The 14,956-nt window shown below is 41.7% G+C and overlaps 1 protein-coding gene across 1 annotated transcript in view; it reads left to right on the top strand.

Moving 5' to 3' along the window:
* Positions 1-14,956, top strand: part of OSBPL5 (oxysterol binding protein like 5) — a 177,106-nt gene continuing 162,150 nt past the window's right edge. Inside the window, exon 1 of the mRNA XM_062628120.1 lies at positions 1-195. Coding sequence (XP_062484104.1) covers positions 181-195 — 15 coding nt within the window. The 5' untranslated portion in view covers positions 1-180. The remainder of the gene's footprint in view (positions 196-14,956) is intronic.

The following is a 14,956-nucleotide window of genomic DNA, read 5'->3' as shown; positions in this document are numbered from 1 at the left end:
AGTCTGCAGCTGGAGGAACGATCTCCTGTGGAACAGCAGCTTCAGACAATTTTATTGGCTGATGAATCTGATCTTGCCTGGCCACCTTCCAGAAACACTGACTTGCCCGAGATGAGAGTGAAAGGAAGGTTGCTCTGCCTGGGGCTGTAAAGCAATTGTTTCAAGACCAGCGTAACACCCATGCCTTGCTGCACGGTAAGTGTATAAAGATAGGTCCATATACACACATATATATAGGCGTAAGGTGCTTTATAATATAATTGCTGACACAATTAAATGTGCAGCTCCTGTGGACTGTGTCTCATTTGCTGCTTAATAATGTGAAAACGTACTTGGTAAATTGCTTGCTGTCACAAAATCCTCAGTTAACTGTTGCAACGATCTAAGTTGAAACACTGCATTTTTCTGCTCCTCTGATTCTTTCTTATGCTGCAAGACATTGATTTAAGCTTTTTGCATGACAGAACAAAATACAGCTGCAGGGTGTTGATACTAAAATGTTTTCTTCAGCTTTATTCTTTTGCTAGTGCAAACTCAAAATAACAGAGCTGCTTGCTAATGTTTGCTCAAGTCTTCCAAAAATTGCTAATTGCCTTTTGTTTTTTAAGGGTAACTTCTGTGAAGTTTGATGCTATGGATTGTTTTGCATGTTGTGCTTTGCCACAGAGCAAAAATAGGGCAGAGCTAAGGAAAACAATGTTTTTAATGTAGCCCCCAAAGTGTGTGGTGCTCAAAGGGGCAGGATACTGCCTTGCACCTACATCAGTTACAAACAGCTCTCCAGATGAATGTTTCTGGAAGAGCCTCCCAAACTATTGCTACCTAAGGAATTGGTGGTTGACCCGCAGCACTAGAACAGATAGATGGAATGCAGCTTTCCAGACTGCAGCAGCTCTATAATATTTAAGGATGCAGCTAATCCTGAGAGCACACCATACCTGCTGCTTCAAAAGTGATACCAAATATTTCAAGTTCCACTGTACCAAGCTGCAGTGCCCCTAACAGCCAGAGTGGACTTGGAAACTATGACTTTTGGACAGCTTTGGAAAACAACCTTCTATCACTGCACTTGTTCAAAATAACTTTCGAATGTTTCATCATTCTTTATTAGGAGAGGTGGGGGAGAAAGTGGGATGTCTGTGTTTTCTGCAAGCAAAAAAAGTGTTTTCAGATCCTTGCTGAGCATAGTGCAGAGACCATGGAGCATCCTCAGGGCTAAGACAAAATACTGAAGATTAATAAAACTATATACAGTACCCAAACATTTCCTGAACTAGAACTTTCCATACTCTGGGCTGTGCTTAGCACAGCTCTGTTGCTGGTAATGATGCTTTTCTTAATTCTTCCTCCTGAGAGCCAATGGAGAGCCTGAGCAGCTTCATGATTTGCCTTGGCTGGAATTGATTTGCAGCTCTAGTTATGAGGAAGAGTTTCCCCATTATGTCCAAGTGAGGAGGAGCAGTGGACTCACTTGGTGCAATTATTTCAGCTGCAGGAGGAAGTAACCTTGTTGAACTGGCTCCCATGACAAGTGGAATGGCAGCGTATAAGTTGTGTGGCTCCGTTACTACCTGCAGTTATGAGAGTGAAATAGGACTTTATCTTAACGAGAAATGATGCAGGAAATGTGTTTTAGTATGACTTTGGTGCAAGTGCGCCACGTAACACTGCCAAACTTTGGTGCTGTGTCTTCTAAGCATTCATTTTGTTGGTCTTGTAAATAGTCTAAACTACTTTTTTTGCTTGCTCTGGTGTTTCTGCACTACTCCTGCTCCTGTTCTTGCTGGCTGAGGCTTCTAGGGGAGTCATGGAAGTCAACATTCAATCTCACTGGATTTCAAACATCTTTTCTAGAAATCATTGGCACTGACATTATATGGAAGGTATCTGCAGAACGGAACTATCTAGTTTTATAGATGTGTTTGTGATTTCCTGAGATTTTGTTGTGGAATTTCAATTAGGGCTTCTTTGAGGTTATGATTCAACACATGTGCAAAACACACTATGATATGCCAACTTGGTATGTGTTCAGTGTTTTTTTATTAGTGTCAGGCATGCATCTGTGAAGTTGCAATCTGTGACTGCTGTAGTGATACTAAAAAGGAAGGAAAAGAGAAGGAAACTGCATGAAGACGTGAATTCTGCTAGCTTTGGGTTTAAATGAGAAACATTTGAAAGCAACCCATGGTAGAAATGGAGCTTTACCACTAAGCATGAGGCAGCTTAGAGGGAAATGCATGGTCCTCTTGATTCTCCAAAGAGCTCTTTGATACCCTGTTACTGCTAAACCGCTGATGTTTCTGCAAATCAGCAATTATGCAAAAGCTAAATACAGGCTGCTTATTTATTTTTGGAGCATTCGCTATCACTCTAGATGCCACAGCAAGTAAAATGCTGGTGACTTCTGTCACTGTCAAACCAAAGGTAGGGGTGGCCTCACTCCAGCACCTGTGGAATGGGTACCCAAGGAGTGTTCCTTGTGCCTGTGCTGTGCTGGTGGCATCTGTGAGTAGTCCCTGCAAAGCAAGGTGGGAGGAGGACAGTTCACATCAGATGTGTCACCCTTTCCTAGCCTGCCCTGCAGCTTGTGAAGGCCACAGCTGCAGCCAGCCTCAAAACAGCATTGCAGATTTTTGCTGTTCTGCTGTCAGTCATCTGGTGTTGTCCTCTGCATCCCATTGCCTCCCCCAGCCCAGTAAATGTGCCAGGATCCTGAGCTCTTGTTTTCTTTGGAGTGGATAAAAGATAGGGGCATTTCCAGCCCTTTTGCCTTGAGGGGGGAAGATGGAGAAAAGTGGAAAAATCTCAGACAAGGAGGCAACTAAAAATATCATAAAGCTTGTGATCTTTGTGAATGGCTATATTTGGCAATTCTGTAGAAATAGATCCCAGAGAAAACTATGGTTCTCAGACTTTAAAAAAAAACAGCCATTTATTTGAATATGTTTTGTTTTTAAATTGAGATGTGAGTGAAGTAAATGGAAATACATTAATTCGTACTTTGACAGTTTAGAATAGCTTTTGTGCAATGCTTTTACATTATGTTAGTTTAAAATGTGGACTTGCAAATTACAGTAGTAGTTTAAAGCACTTGAAATCCAGAATGATGCCTAAACTGACTGCAGTGATTTTATTTTTATCTTGGTTGGTTTTGTGTTAGTTTGGATGTGGATTTATCTTTCTGTATATATGTATACAAATAATCCTATTAACATGTATGTAGGTAGGAAGCTGGTAGGCAATGTGGTTTCATATGTATCAGCATATTATTGAGCCATAATATGAAATATTTACTACCAATATCCATTTGGAAACCTGATGTGCTGTGAATTCATGCTGGGAGTAAGAATAAGGCAAGAAACTGTTTATGATGTGCGATACAAATAGCTAGATCAGCAGTGGGAGTGAAAACTGGAAGTGTTCTTCAGTTTTAATTACAGCCCAACAAATGGTGCATCCATTTTTCATTGTTAATAAATGGCCCATATGGCATCCTTTGATTACATGCTCTGCAGCTTCTGCAACAGTAAGTCTGTTATTTTCAGGGAATACAGAACACAAACCCATTTAATCTGGGCTTTCTGAGTAGAAGATTGTCTTGAGTAAGAAAATGGACACTACCAGGAAAAGGTACCTTAGCTAACTCAGAGTTTTCCAGTCTGAAGGCTTGGTGCATGTTGTGTGCACCTCAGCAGCAGAGCCAGTGACCTCTTCACATTCCAAATCAAAGCAGGTAAAATCAGGAAGGGTTTTTTCCCACTGGAAAATTTCATTCTTTCACAGAATGTTTGAGGATGGTTTTTCCATGGAGCACAATCTGGAGTCCAGGCTGCCTGGCATACAGGGATAGATAGAAACTAACCCGAGGAGGGGGCTTTGTTTAGAAAGCAAAGCAAAGCAAAATTATAATTTCCCTATGTGTGAGAAATATGCATCGCAAAACCCACTAAAAACCTATTCCCCCCCCCCTTTGGAATAAAGAAAACCTCTTTGCTTTTAATCATAGTATTTATCATTACCTTTTAGAAACAAAACTGAAATCATAGCCAGGACACCAGCTGCAGACATTCATGAGCATCTCCATGGAAATAACCATCCTGGAAAGCAAAGCTTGTTGAAGTTTGCTCATTATTATTTTCAGAGCGTTGCTGTCGGGGAGAAAACAGGAGCTAGGTGACTAGTCCTCCTGCTTTCTACACCCACTGTCACAACAGATCGGTGGGTGATGACAGGATCTCTCCAGGGCAGCTCGTGTCTTCCTGTACAGTGTAGTTCTTGCAGCCACTTTGATCTGAGTGTGCAGCCAGTGTTTGTGACCTTCCTGGGGTGTTTCTAACAGAAAAAGGCTCCTATCTTTCATGTAATCTGATGTGTTTACAAAGCATGCATGTATGTATGCTTCTGTTTTCTGAACACAAGAAGTTTCCTCTCTCACAGTTTTTACGTGATCCTTCCAGGGGCAGAGATGCAGGAAGAAAACAGGGACGAGAGGAGGAAAACCTATTGGTCTCACTTTGGGGAAGCTTCATCAATAAGATAGCAACCTATGACCACTCGTAACCTGCTGCAACACTGTCAGGTCCCCCCCAAGAAGTATGACCTTCTGGTCTGACAGTAGCAAATGACCAAACTGCACAGACTCACCCATTGCTCCATATAAGTAAAGATTTGGGTCCCCTTAACCTTTTGCAAATGATGGGTACAACATGATAGCTTAAAACCCAAAGCAGATGGTGCATTTCCGTACCATGCATTTTTTCATATGTGTGATGAAATGTGGCTGGCTAAGTGTGTCCAGATGGGCATTGCTCCTTTGATGAAGAGATCATTAAAATGTGTCAATTTTAATGTCTGGGCTAAAATAAGCTCTCACATGGACAAGGCACAAAGTTTAAATAATTCTCCAATTATGTAACCAAAATGGGGGAAAATAACCTTTAAAAGATTGTATAATAATTTAAGTTACTGCTTCAAGGCACTTAAAATACTGTGAAAACAAGGAGTGTTGCAAACCTTCAGCCAATACTCTAGTGCTAATATATAAAATGCTTCCCCAGCCTCCCTGATTTCTCCTTTCAGCTGACTTTCTAGGAAGGATTTTTTAGGAAAATGTTCTATCTGATGTTGCATGCTATAATTTTCAGTCTAGACTACAGGCGGATTATATACTTCTTTTTTTATTTCCCTTTAGAGAGTTCTGCAATGTTTCATAAATCCAGATGACTGGTGCAGGTTTTAGGGAATATGTAATGTGGAATATGCACTGGCTGGTACCTCTGTTCTTAGAGGAGATGGCAGCTAACAAAAATATGTCTGACATGCTGTTTTAGGACTGTGTGGAATGATGTGTCCTCTCCTCGGGTTCTTGTAATTGCTGTAGCTGAAGATCAGGGTAAAATGTTTAAAGTTGTCAAAAATAGCTTTAAAAATACTGACTTTCTAACTTTTCCAAGTGGTTTAGATAGGGGCTTATGCTGTTGAATCCTGTAATAGCTTCTGAAATGTTTTTCTAGTTCATCTTACTTGAATGATTAGAAAACAGTTTATTTACCAGAAGTAAAAAGTGCCTAACTTTGGCCACAAAGCATTGCTGATCATGAACTTGCTGAAATGTTTTGCTCTGTGCGGAGCAAAATTTGGAAGTGACTTGCTGAACTGGTAAGATTATCAGGGACAGTAATAGGTAAACACCTTAACCTTTGTAGTATAAATGATTACATATGAAACTAAGCACTGGGGAAAATGCACTTGTCTCAGGAAAGGAACAGTGACTACTGGAATTATTTTTTTCTTCTTCTGGGATCCACAGCAGAAACAGGCATTTCCTCAAACAGTTCTATCACAGTAGATCAGGTTTTTATATTACATGTTCCTGCCTGGGCTACAAACTAAACCTCATTCCTCTTGCCCTTATTTAATACTGTGGGCATCAAAGTTTCATATAAAAAAGGAAACATTTAGCCAACTTCTTACCCTGTTTTTGTGGTACAAGGCTCTATGTCAGTGGAAGGACAATGATATATGAAAACATGATGGATTTATTTTCAAGTTTGTCCTATGTCAGCCTCAGTAAATGGGCATTGCACTTTTCATCAGAGTATCTCAGAAATGCCATGAAGCTCCAAATGAATAGGGATTTCTGCATGACAGCAAAGGTAACACACTTACCAAGTCAAGCCTGTGATATATATAGACACACACTGCAACTTACACCAGCAAAAGCTCTGAGTTGCAGGTAAGCCACATGCCTGTCTCAGCAGTTAGTTCGTACTTCATACTGCAGTGAAGCCGCACTGGCTTCTAGGAGGCTTTTGCCTCTGCATCAGGTATTTACATTGGCGCAGTGGCTGCATTTCAGCCTTTCCCCAACACTGCAGAAATGCACCAGCTGCTTCTAGGAGAAGTCTTGTCTGTGTGAAGTTTTGATAAAAGATGGTTAGGTTTCTGAGAAAGAAAATTAAAGGGGAGGAAACACTGAGTAATCCAGGAGATGATTTTCTGTCCAGACTTTGTTAAAGGTCATTTCCTATTGTGGTTATTTGAGTACTTCATTGTGCCCAGCGGAGCTATTTTCCTCGCTCTAGTTTTGTCTCAAAAAATTCCCAAGTATATCACTGTTGCTCATGCTTGTCAGAGAGGAAATGTTGGTGTGATGTAGTGCAACTATAGGCAAGGTGGCTTAATTAACACTTCCATTTTGTCTTCAATAGGCAGGTTTAGGCTACATGATTTTGTTTTGCAGTAACTTTCAAGTTTTCTTTTACATCTTTCCTTTTCCACTGTAGCAGTAGAAAAAGAAGTCATGTGTTCTTTAGCTGTTACATGACCATGCAGCACCACAGAGGGACAAGAAAGGCTCTGTTCAAGAAAAGTCAATGTATTTGGGGCAGGATTCAGCAAATTAACTGGGAGCCTGTTTTTCTAAAGGCTGATTTCTGCCAGCAGGGAGATCCACATATAGTGTGAAGCAGCACTGCACTGATCTCAACAGAGCTACTTTGTTTGATGGGGTGTTAAAAATCTGGTCCCAGGTGTGTGTGTGATTTTCTCCTTATGCTGATGCAATTATCATCACTGCACCTGGGGAAGGTTCTGCCTCTGTCTTCTCCTTTCCTCCCTTTATGGCCTAGCAACCCCACAGTGCACTGGTAATCTCCTTGTTTTTTGAAGGTTATTCATGCTCACAACATGCTGTGTTTGTGAGTGGGTATGAGCTTTGATAGCACGGGTTTGGTAGCAGTGGAAGCACAGCAGTACTGACTTTGCTGCAGCATTACAGCCTGTGACAGGGCCCCAGGACCTGATTTGTCTAGCTCAGTCCATGCTGCCATCTCACTTAACTGCTCACTTGCTTTGCCTTCACATAGCAAGTGTATGCTTTCCTCCCTGCAGCACAGCATATTGAGGAGGCAGAAGTTGCTCTGAGATGTACTTCCCTGCCAGCCACGGCTCATCATGCTATATTGAACTAGCTTCCTTCTTACATATGGCAGCAGGAAAAGCCTGGCCCCATGCTGCTGCTCCTGCTCAGTTATCATTTTAAAAGACATGGTCCGTTTGACTAGCACTCCTTCTGTGTTTGTAGGTTAGACAGAACTCCCTGTGGGTCAGCATTATGTCTTCAGCTGTAAATGTAGGTCAGCTGGCTGCCTTGCAACGTGTTCCTTATCCTTAAAAGCATACGTCCTCACATGCAACTTCACAGTACATTGCATTTTTTTGCCTTGTAAGACAGCTCATTTTGTTTGCGCAGCAAGTGGTTCAGCTGCTCTTGAGACATTAGCAGTCCTGCCAGCATAGTATCAAAGTATTTTTCAGTCTGGGTGTTGCAGACATGTAATGAGAGCATTTTTTGCTGTTTCACTTGAGGGTTTTCCTGCAACATTTTTAGTGAGGAAACACTGATCTCAGCCCTGTTCATGAAATTAATTATAGGTTTTGACATATGGTGTCTATAAATCAAAACAAGTCCTTCAGCTTTTCTGCTGTGCTCAGGGTTTGTCTCTTCTGATGCTAAACCTAAGATCTGTTCATTCCTGCATCCTAGAAAGCCCATCAAAGGTTTGAATTCTAGATGTGAAAGATATTTTTACAAGCTTGCAAGGAGCCATTTGGGTTCAATTACGCTGCTGAAGGGCCTGCTGTTTCCTTTATAGCACACATTTGGTTTACATATCCCTACGTGTGGACTCTAATCTTAGATATGACACTTAATATGCTTTGAATCTTTTTTAGCCTGGTTTCCTAAGAAGTTGAGGCTTATGCAGTCCTTATGCAAAAGGAAAAGCCCCCAAAGGTTTCCTAGAAAAGACAGCACAAATCAGCCAATGGGTTCCTGAATCAGAAAATTTATATTAAGTTTCACACAGAAGAAGGTGGATGATGTAGGACTCTCTTTGCCCATGGCTGCAGGGACTCTCCAGCTGCTTGTAGGATCATGATAAGGTACACAGAAGGTGGATGGTGTGGAGCTTCCTTTGTCCACAGCTGCAGGAACCTGCCAGCTGCTTCTAGGACTATGGCAGGGTACAGACTGGAGCTCTGGATGACCTCCATAGGTTCCTTCCAACCTCAGCTATTCTTTGATTCTTTTGCCCATGTAGTATTAAGTTTTCAACAAGATTCAGCAGGGGTACACTTCTCAAAGGCAAACAAATAAGGACAAGTGTCTGTGCTGAGGGGTAGGCTATAGCATGGGTGGGATGGCTGAATGTCTGAATTACCACGAGTATGCTTGGACTCACCTAGTATTCATGATCCTCTAAAGCCATCAGTGGTTGGTAGATATAGGAAGGAATGAGAGGAAACACTGAAGGAGAGATATGTGGGGATACAAGATCTATTAAGGATCTGTGGGAAAATAAAGTGGTGATGCAGCAATACGCAGGATGTTTCTAGACTTGATTACTTCTGCTGGCAGGACAATTTGTCTGCAGTGTTTTAGAAAGAAGGAGATGCAGGTCTGGCTATGGTAGCTAGCAAGGAGCATGGTCCCTTTTGTGTAGCTTACATTTGTCTTCAACAAAGCAACTTTGAATAGACATCATTAGTGTGGCCAGCAAAACAAACATTGTTGGTAATGTAGTGATCCCTCTATTCAAATATAAGATAGGTTGGCAACTGAAGGCAGAATTATCTTCTGAAAAAACAGAAACTTCTTAAAACAATATTCCCCCCCCCCAATCTGGAATTTCTTAATAACCAAGACTTGAAATACTACTGTTTTACTGAAATGAATTTATTTCACTACCTGTAAGAGTAAAACAAATTCAGGAAAAACTAAGAAAAGGGTTTTAAAATTAAATGTCTTGATTTTTTTTTTTTTAAAGAAAATATCACTCTATCATAGATCATTGAGATTCTATGAGATGAAGACAAATCCCATTAAAAACTGCTTGTTTCCATCGCTTCAGTAGTAGGATGCTCACAAATCCTGCTCACAAATCTTCAATCCACTGCTTTTTTCTTTTTTAGATTTTTTAAGTCTGTCTCCTCCTCCTTGGGCACAAAGCAGAAATCCAAAACAAGCCCACGTGGGAAACTGAAATCCCCAAATTTTACTGCAAAAAAGTTTCTAAAGTGGTGCCAATTTAATAAGTCATTTTCAGGGCCACTTCACTTAAAGAAACTCCTGAGGACACCTTTAAGGTCATTTTGACCAGTTACTTCTGACGTGATCTACACTTGCTGGAGGACACCCTCAAAATAGAAGCAGTGGAAACACCAACCTTTGAGAAAAGCAACCTCAGACTTCAGGGCAGAATTTTGCCTGGCACCATTGGTGGGAGTGGGATGCTGCTGAAGCCAGCTGAGTTCACCACCCAGAGGGTACCCAACCCCGTGGGCAGATATCAGTGACATTTGTTGACGACTTGCAAAGACAAGTGTCATTCAAGCTTCATTCAACTGTAAGTAAATACATGGTGCTCACAGAGAAGTTAGTTACCATTTTCCTGCAGCAGAGAATCAAACAATTTGGAACTTTATCCAGGTTTCTTGCACAAAATTTCAGGAGAATAAAATAGGGCTTCATAATGGAAATGATGTAGCATTAAAGACAAATTGTCCCTTGTCTCCCTATAAAAAACAAAAAACATTTTTTGCCTGACAATATATGTAAAAATCCTGTATTTTTTCACATTTCCCTAACCTTAAATAGCATATCTTCAAGAGTAACTCTATATACCTTAGCAGCCATTTCCATCTGGGAGAGGAAGCATTGCTGCTCAAATGTTAAAGCACTGGCCCAAGAAAATGAGGGGGAAAGTCTGATCAAAGGCCAATTGCTGAGAATATATGACCAATCTGGAGGTGTGAGAGTTTGTCCAGCCTGCAGTGGAAGTCAGAGGCAAGCCTATCCGATGTGGCCCTTTGATGCTCCTTGCTCTGCCAGCCAGGGATTTGCTTGTCCCCTGCCCATTGTAGTGCAGCAGGATGCAGTTTGCCGAGTTTACCAGCTTCCTCTGGAAAAGACATCTGTCCTGGCGATGGCTGGATGCAGAATAAGATTTATATGTTGGTGCTGCCAGACTTTAAAAGACTGGAGACAGGGTTTTGCATCTTCAGGGGGAGTCTCATATACTGACCATGGCCCAGCCTCTGTCAGCTGGACCACAACCAAAAAATCTCGGGAATGGAGAGGGAAATAGAGGCTGGCCGGTTTTGCATGCGTAAAGATCAGTGAGGTCAACACAAGAGTTGTGCAGCGGCTGTTCAGACCCTGACAAACAATGAGATGTCAGGAGGTTCTTCCCATTAAAGGCTCTGCAGGAAAATATTGCTCTAAAAATGCTTGGCTGGAAAGACATCTGCTATTACAATCTGAACTAGACTTCATTAGGAGTTTTGATGGGTCTAAGAAGATTCAGGGAAGCAATCAGACTGTGACATAACCAAACCTGTCTCTTATTTTACTCCTCTAGTAACTACCTGGAGTTGATTTGCTTTCGCTATATATACCCTGAGGATGGGCAGGCAGCAGACCTTCAGTGAGCAGCAGAAATGGAAAAGGTTTTTTTCCAGTGGCTGCTCTAACATTCTTGAATGTTGATGGGGAAGGTACCTGAGCTCTTATTGTTGCTACATACACATGCATGTGGCAGAAACTGGCAGTGGGAAGAATTTGCCTGCCTTCTTGTCAGGCTGCCAGCAGTGAATGCTAATGGTGACTTTTAAATCCTTGGCTGTGTCAAGGTTTTGGAGGTGGAGGGAATGTGCTTTTAGAGCCAGGGCAGTGACCTGGAAGGAAGCAGCAAAAGCACTTCTGACATTGACAGCACACGACACGTGGGTCAGATGCAGCATGAAACAGAAGATGGTTGCTGAACCAGGGCTGTCTGGCTTGGCTGGAGGTGGGCACAGGAAGCAAGCTCTATGGGTTTCTATGTGGTCACATCTCTGTGCAATGAATGTAAGAGGACGGGGAGAAGGGAGTTTCTTTGGGCATTGGAAACAGATGAGCAGAAGCACCAGGAGGGAGGTCAGGCACAGATGGTTTTGGAGTCTTTTCACCAAAGCCTGCAGTTAGGGAAGGAACTGCCTCCTACTTCTGTGCCCACAGGATCTCCTTTCCTATGCTGCCTGACTGCAACCTGTGGATATCAGCAGCGTGAGAGGATGCCATGTAGGAACACCTGAACTGCTTCCCTGGGGCTTTTTCTGGGTACCAGAAGCAGCATAGCTGCCTTAGCTCAGCCCCAAATCTGGGTTGAGTTAGCCTGCCTTGCGACGAGACTAATTCTGCTAGGTAGGGAGCAGTATCTGGAGGCTGTGCAGCTGGTTGCCTTTGCTTACCCTGGCTGTCTGTTCAGCACTGCATCCTGTTGCAAGGGTGTCTTATCAGAGATGACAGCATGTCAGAGGTGCTGCTGTCTGGCAGTCACCAGTGGGAGTGGACGCTAAGCAGATAAACATAATCTTTACATGCAAGAGCGTAATGAATCACTGGAACAACTTACCAGTGTTTCTTGTGAACTCTTTACCACTTATAATTGCTAAATCAAGAAGATGTATGCTTTTTAAAATATAGAATACATATGTATGAGTGAGTTCAGTGATATCTGCCTTGTTCCAAACAAGAAGCCAGACTATGACCACAGTGATCTTTTCTGGCCTCATAAAAATGACCCTATATATAATTTATAGAGTTATAATGAATATTATATTATTGATTTTCTCTTGAAATGTGTACTGTTATGTCTGGATCCTTATGATACACATCTAATAGCAAGTAAGTTCCTTATAGCTAGTTAACGTGACCTTAATTTATTCTGGCATAAAACAACTATCATTTTTTTGCCAAGGATTTCATTTAATCTCCTTGTAGAATTAAGTATGGAAAGCTGCAGGGAAGTCTCAGGGTCCAGAACTACTGAAGAACTGAGGACAAATGTGGCCAAAAAAACCCACCAAATCCTTAATATTAGCAGAGTTGAGCATGGCCAAACATGGATTTCAGTAAGATCAGGATTTATGTAAATTAGGGGACTCTGAATATGGAGCCAAAATCCACTGAATGGTCTGGAGGAGATTCCCTAGAAAAGGTTTCACCGTATTTCAGACCCATTAGGTCTCTTGCTCCTTTTCCATGCACCTGCTTCTTGCTCCCAGCTGTGGCAATCTGTGGAAACAGTTACTTTTAAAGATGATAGTCTGTATTTTGCTAGGATGTACCTATGTGTAGGTTATTAGTGATTTCAAGGAGGTGGCTCACCAGAGCTGCTCAGAGTAGAAATGGACCTAAGGTTTCTGTCCTTCTGGTGTTCCCAACTGCTGCTTTCCCAAATGCCTCAGCAGGTGTGGGAGTGGGACCAGGGTCTACTTTGGAAGGGACTGACAGTGGAAACCTGCAGTGCCAGCACACCATGCAAAGTGAGCAGAAAGACCAAAGGCATGAAATTTTGGGACCAGGCAAGGTGCCACAAGTCAGGAGCACACTTCAGCAAGGCCTTGGCTCTGCTGTATTTGCAATCAAGGAATTTTGTTTCTGGTTAAGTGTATTGCTAGTGACTGCCTTATGGAAGAGGAGCCAGTTGTATGCCAAAATAAATTACCTTTATCAGGAGCTCTTCAAATTAAGTTACTAGTTTATATTAGAGTTGTTTTCCAGTGGCTGTGAATTCCTTGGAGATGCTTTGCTTTATTACGAAGAGGAGTGTGTGCTCTGCCAGAAGCTGAGATAAAATGGGTTACAGACTTCTGGAGGATAGAATTACAAAAGCCTTTGCAGCGGCTAAGGTATAGTTTAAATCTTTTCTGCCTGGACATTGCAGGTGCTGTGCTTGCCAGGTTGGCTTCTGACCTAAGAATGTCAGACAACAGCTCTCACACATTAATTTTTTGTCTTATGGTTTCCCGGTGCATCTGCAGAGGGAGCACACCACTCTATTGCACTCTGATATTGGTCCCAGTAAAGGTCCAAACTTGCAAATTCAGGTCTGCAGTGAGCTTTTTGCAAAAACTCTAGTAAACTCACCCAACTGAATTGTCAAGTTTCATAAACATGAATTATTCTACTGAAATTATTTCCAGTGACTTCAGGATTTATGCCAGACATAGATAAAGCCAGCAGTGTAGTAAATCCAGAGAAATGGAGTTCAGTTGTTTTTAATTTGGGCAACAGAGCCCTTCTCTTCTACCGAACAAAAGACAAACCACTCTTTAGTTGTTTCTGGACATGCCTAGGGACACTAATATTTTTGCAGCTTGATTTTTTAGCTTCTTTTCACTCATATTCCCTGTACTTTGAAGAACAATGTACCCTTAGCCTTGACTTTTAAACTTGAAAGTTTAGAAGTTTCTCACACTAGAAATATTTTCATTAGATGATATTTGGCAGTGTTGTAGTTTACAAACTTAATTTTGGCAGACTACAGTCTCAGCCCTAGCATGACAGTGTGTGTTCTATGGCCCTGTGCACAAAGATAGCTGGTCGCAGTTCAGAGCAATTCTGAGACTGCAACTCAGATATTCACAGCTACTCACAAAAGAGGACCCTGCCAAAGAGGTTTTATTCCTCATTATTCTTGGTGACTTCCCCTGATCATGATTGAAAAGCTAGCTGTGGGGAAGGTTCTAGAGCAGGTAGGATGAAGAAGAGGGAAAAAGTCTACCATGACCCCTTTCAGGAATACTTGGGCAGTCCTCATCTCTTCTCAGGTTACTGTTTTTAGAGACTGAATTTTTGTTGTATCTATGGGTCAACAGTGGGGTAAGAATGAATTTCTTTCTTTACCTTTTTTTCAGTGTGTTGCAGGAAAAGCCAGCTTTATCTCATTTCTGTGATTGTTTTGAGGATGGTGAAGAAGCCTTTGGCATAGAAGAACAATTTTCTAATTAAATACAAAGTCATGTCATATACTTGGCTCTTTCTCAGCTGGCTGTCTGTGCAGTAAAGTGCAAGGCAGTGTTGTCTAGTATCTTGCTAGTATAAGAAGGCAATTGAACTATTTTCAGAATGCTGAGGAGTTGCTGTAGACCCCTTCAGTTAACCAAGGCTTTCTTGTGCAGATGTGAAATCTGATGAACCTCTGCATAAAAGCCCCAAGATCCCAGATATGTCAGGATCTTTTGGTGTCATCTGTTGCAGGACAAATTAAATCACTGGAGGAAGCCCGGATTTCTTTCTCACAGCACTCCCTTAAAGATCATTGATTTTACACCTGAATATAATGAACATACCAGTCTCAAAATTTTTTGGCATTACTGTGAATGTTCTCCTATTGAAGTCAGTCATAAAAGTATGTTATTCCAATAACAACAAATCAAAAATGCCATGTCTGAAAAGTCTTCCAGATAAATTTTAACTACAGAAGTTATTTCACCTTGTCAGACTAGCTGACTTTTTTATCTGCCTTCAGTTAGACTCCTGGTTAGTAGGGATCTCCCAACAGTCAGTGAAGAATGAACATTTCCAGAGGGCAAACCACTGTAGCCCTAAATGATGCCCTTTTTAACA

Source organism: Pezoporus occidentalis, unplaced genomic scaffold, assembly GCF_034315485.1.
Source record: "Pezoporus occidentalis ecotype Australia unplaced genomic scaffold, CSIRO_AGI_Poc_V1 ctg31, whole genome shotgun sequence".
Taxonomy (NCBI): domain Eukaryota; kingdom Metazoa; phylum Chordata; class Aves; order Psittaciformes; family Psittacidae; genus Pezoporus; species Pezoporus occidentalis.
Note: the sequence above shows the minus strand (reverse complement) of the source record. Positions and strands in the feature narration are given on the sequence as shown.